The 5,031-nt window shown below is 38.3% G+C and overlaps 1 protein-coding gene across 1 annotated transcript; it reads right to left on the bottom strand.

Moving 5' to 3' along the window:
• LOC108055330 (uncharacterized) lies at positions 1–825 on the bottom strand. Its single transcript, XM_017138676.3, is given in 3 exon segments — positions 1–561; positions 564–581; positions 635–825. Coding segments are annotated over 3 exon segments (267 nt in total). The 5' UTR covers positions 798–825; the 3' UTR covers positions 1–475.
• Between the last annotated feature and the right edge of the window lie 4,206 nt (positions 826–5,031).

The raw sequence follows: 5,031 nt of genomic DNA, 5'->3' as shown, positions 1-5,031 counted from the left end.
TGCAAGGCGAGCAAATGCAGCTGCAGATGACTATCTCTCGCTGGCCGCTCATTAAGTTTATTAATTTCTGATATCAAGACGGTACAATTTTCGTTTGCTTTGCATTTGTGTCGCCTGCCACATGCAACAGAAAGCGGCGAGCATGAACCGTGACCAGTTTTCCCCGAAAACGAAATATATATCCAAAAGTATAAAATAAAACTAAAAACGAAACAGAGTTACCCCAGCCCCATGAAGAACTTCTTCAACCCTTGCGGATGAACTACGAGCGTTAAATTTTCAACTTGGCGTGCCTCACATTACTTCTCCGCTGTCCATTCGATTTCTACGCTTTCTACACTCACATCTTCCTCGGTTTGCTGTGTTTGTGAACAGGTGTAATGATTTTTGGTTTTGCACCTTGACTTTCTGCTTCCGTTTCAGTTTCGAGCGACGCTTGTCGATAAGTTTTTGGCTTGGGGTAATTTGTGTGCCTTTACTTCCTCGCCATCGAGCTTCCGTACAGGGTGTCCACCCAGGGTTTTCGCAACATCCCCTGCCTCATCAGCCAGGCGATATTCAATTCTGTCCATTAGGTTGCTCTGACAAAGCAATCGATTTTTTTTAATTTTGAATCGGGAAATAAGGTTCTTACCCGATTCTTTGCGGCGCTTGTGCTCCTCTGATTCGGCCTGAACACAGTGGGCCAGGTAAAAGTGCAGCAATGGCACCACAATTAGCAATTTGGGAAACGTTCGCCAGGTAATCCTCATTTTAAATTTGCCTTGATATGTGTGTTTCAAAGATTTAAGTATCATAAACTTTCTAATATAATTTTAAGTTAAAGCCTACTTTTGTTTAATTTTATAAGAACACCCTGTTGTGCTTCCTTCCTTTGCTTAATTGTTAACTTTTTGCTAAGGACTTTATTAGCCCTTGACTTGCAACGTAAATGCATTGGGCTTATACTGAAAAAAAATTTCTTAAGAAATAATACGAATGACATTCAGATATTAATTTATGATATGAATTTAATTAATTTTAATGATTATAATAGTAGTAATATTTTATAAAAAACCTAACAAATCTAAAAGATTTTAAATATATTTATTTTGCAATTGTGTACTATTATTATTAATTCTTTAGACATACATTTTTATATTTTCTTTTAGCAAATAAGCAAATACATGTATTGCCTAAATTATTTTAATACCAAATATCTTGGTTTTGATATCCTACCTATCTAAAAACATTTTTATTATGACACTTATTGACTTACTTTTTAAGTACGCATATCAGAATAAAACAAATTTTGTGGTTTTTATTTTATTAATCGTTCAGTGTAAATCGTCCAGCCAAAAAGGATATTTTGTAATATAACCGCAAGGCAACTTCCTCAATATCAATCATTACGCTCGGCTATATTACCAACCCCTGAGCCATATATCCATGGCTCGACTTTCTTCATAAAGCATATTTAGTGTGTAATGTGCGATGTCCCCGAAATAAAGTTTCCGTTTTATATTTATTTTTCGGGTAAGCTGCAATTTTCAGGTGTTAGCCGAGAGCTTCCAACCAACTGGCCATCGAAGCGAACTGAATTTAGCTCAACCCTTTCATTAAAGAGGGAACAAAAATGATATATTTAATCCGTTCGTTCGTTCGTTGGGTTAGTGAAGCGTATGCTCGTCTCGGAGCCACAACGACAATGACAGCGAATGATAAACCTGATATGGAACACACTTAAGGGCTCAACTTGGGTAATCTGCAGTTTGCTCAAGTAGAAACAGCAGCTATAGCAGCGCCAACAGAAGAACCACGCAACCAAAATTAAAACTGCAGGGACGGTCAGTCGCCAGTCGGAGGGGTATTATGGAGAGGGTATATGGTGTATATGGTGTATCGCCGGAGATCGCAGATCGTTTCCAGTCGTGCAGGTGGATTTCTCAAGTGGCTGCGTCCGCTTTCTTGGCTCCGCTGCCCCTCTCTCGCTCTCTCTTTATCCCTAGCCCACTCGCTCCATCTCTCTGTGTCAGCTGATTCTCGAAGAAGTTTCTCGGGGGTAATAGATACATCTGTACTCGTATGTGTACTTGGTTTCAAGTGAAACAAGTGCATCTTAGAATGAAGGGTTGGCTATGAGGATTGGCAGATGTTATTCAAGAGCAGGAAAAGAAATTAATGCCCATCACAGTTTTACTAAACCTAAGATTGGAGGCACAAAGTTTTATTTAAACTAGGTATATTTCTAATTTTAATTTATTACTGCAAAGTAAATTAGGATATTAAATTAATATCAGAAAAATGATCATTAAATATATTTTAAATGGTGTTCTTTCTAAGCAATTTTAAACAAAATAGTAGGGGCACACATATTTTTAAGCTAATTTTTAATGATTTTCTATTGAAGTCAGACATCTTTGTTCTTAATAAGCTGATGGTAAATCAATGGCATTCCTTTAAAATCGAAATCTAATAGGATTTCTTAATTTGTGATTGACAGATTTATTTCTTCAAAGTCATACGTTTCTCTTTAGCGCAATCCTAATGTGATATCCATAAAAATGTCGCCTAAAAATCCCCAAAAAAGTAGTAAATGTCAGCTCGGCGGAGACACGAGCTCAAGGATCCAAAGGACTGGCGGCAGTTGTCATTGGCATTATGCATGCTTGCTTAAGATTTTCCCCGGAGATCCTTGAGGAGTTTCCTTCACGGCCAACGACAGCAGGGGGAATTGCAATTGTGTGTGGTGTCAGAAGTCGCACAGCAATCCATCAATTTAACAGCCATGGAAAATCAACACAATGCCAGGCAATTGTATGAAATATGTCAGTCAAAGGAAGGAAGAAAAAAATAACTCGGAACAGGACAAAGGACACAGTAGTCGTCACAGTTTGGGGTGGAAGTAGAAGAAATGCGAATGTGAATGCGAATAAGAAACAGAATGATTTCCTTTTCCTTTGACTTCTTGGCTTGTTTTCAGGGGCGACGGGGGAAAAAAGATGCCACAAAGGAAAAATACATTTATGCGGAAATGTGTGTCCTTTGTGGCATGTTTGCGCAATGTTAACATACAGCAGCTCGGCAAACTTTAAGCTGTTCAAATATTTCGAAGCAGAGCAGCTGTCTCCAGTGTCAACAAACTCTCACTGTCCTTTTTGGATCTGTCTATGCCCCCAACGCGTGCCATATGCCCGGGCAACCAAAAAATGTCAACTGCAAGTCTGTGTAATTAAAAACCGATCGCTGCACGCTGATCATTTATTTATGCATGCCCTAAAAGTCCACTTTCAACCTGCTGCTGCCGCTGCTGCTGCTGCCACTGACCAGATTTTGATTGGCTTCGCGGCCCTAAACCAAAAACAAAGGCACAGTAAAATAAAACCAACGGGCAGCCGGTGACCATCAGGCTTCACTTTGCGTCTGCTCCTCATTTTTTTGTACTTGCTTTAATTTTTTGTAGTTTTTCGTGTGTGGCATCAACGAGCGACAACATGCCGCAAACATTCCGAGCGATAAAATTTAGCAGTAAAATTTAAGCTGTTCCTTAAAAAGTTGTTTAGCCCAGTTCCCTTTGAATTCATATAATTTGGCTTAATGTTGATTAAATATTATGGTAGAGCTTTAAGTATGATGTCTTCTTGCCGTGTTTCATTACGATTTTGATGTTTATATCTTAAAACAAAAAACAGTAACGAAAAATTTTAACTTTTTAAAGTAATTAGGTCAAGTTTTTACACTTTCACTTTTATTTCTCAGGAACATTCGTCCCTTTTAAAATTTGTTTTAATCTTTAAAATACAACTTGAATTCTTAACAATTCCGCAAAGTTCTTATACGCACCTTTGTTACCTTTTTTTTTTCGATAGAAACCATTAGAAATTTAAAGAGTCACAACTTGGAATTCCTATTGACCATAGCCACTGCTCATTAGCCTACCAGACATTATCTATTTAGCATAAAAATCGCGTAAAGAATGCCGAACCGAATACAAATAAGCCATAATCGAACTAGACAAATTCAATGGAAAAGGCCAATGGGCATTGTAACTACTTGAACGCTTTTAAATCGTTGGGTGTTGGCCAAATCGCAGAATCGGCTAAAAGAATACCTTAACGAGGGCATGATTGGAATGAGGAAACATTGATCTAGAAATCACTGCAGCAACAGGCGATTTTGAAATCATCAGCAGCAGATAGTATAGATCCTACAGATCCTTGTCTAGAAAAAGGATCCATGGTCTGGCTGTGTTGTGATTGAAACCATTTTGCTGGAATCGCAGAGCAGCTGCCAGGTCAAGAACAAAACACAAAAGTAAATCTTTCCTGCATGTTAAAAAAAGCAGGCAATCCATTTGGGCTAGTGCAGCCTGTTGCACTCAGGATGCTGCTGCTGATCCTTCTATGCTAGGACTTCCAAGTACCTGCTGCGACCACCAACTGCCAGCCCTCAGAGATTCGTTTCATTTGTTGCACATCCCTACCTACGGATATATTGAAATACCGAAAACCCCTCGGCAATCTGTTGCTCTTGCACATGTCTCCGATTCCCGGCGAGCATTAAAAAATGGTGGCGTACCGAATTCGACGCTCCGGCAAGGTGTTCCTCTGTTTTACTGACCGTCGGAACATTTGGAGTGATTTCTGCTTTCGCGGAATGCCCGATGGAGGAAATTTCCAGCACATGGCGCTGCAGTTGCTGGGGAAACCTCGAATTCAAATCGCTGTAACCAGAGTAGTTACTGTGGGTACAGTGCATCTTCAAGGTGTTCTTATAAACTGGAGTGGGACTTTCCCTGGAAATTGCTAGGAATTTCCCTAAACATAAAACTAGGTTGCAGTATTGGTGAAAAATTTAAGAGTTTCATTTTTTTAAGATCAAAATGATTTTTAGAGAATTTTTAAAATTTAAAAACTAACCAACTGTGAAAAAAAATTTAATAGCAATTAAATAAGTTATGTGGAAATGTAATTTACTACGCATCTTAATAAAATATAATATAATTTATATATTTTATTCTTTAATTTGTTTTAAAATATAAAATGCATTCTT

Source organism: Drosophila takahashii, chromosome 3R (genome assembly GCF_030179915.1).
Source record: "Drosophila takahashii strain IR98-3 E-12201 chromosome 3R, DtakHiC1v2, whole genome shotgun sequence".
In the NCBI taxonomy this organism is placed as follows: domain Eukaryota; kingdom Metazoa; phylum Arthropoda; class Insecta; order Diptera; family Drosophilidae; genus Drosophila; species Drosophila takahashii.
This window is presented reverse-complemented; position numbering and strand designations above follow the sequence as displayed.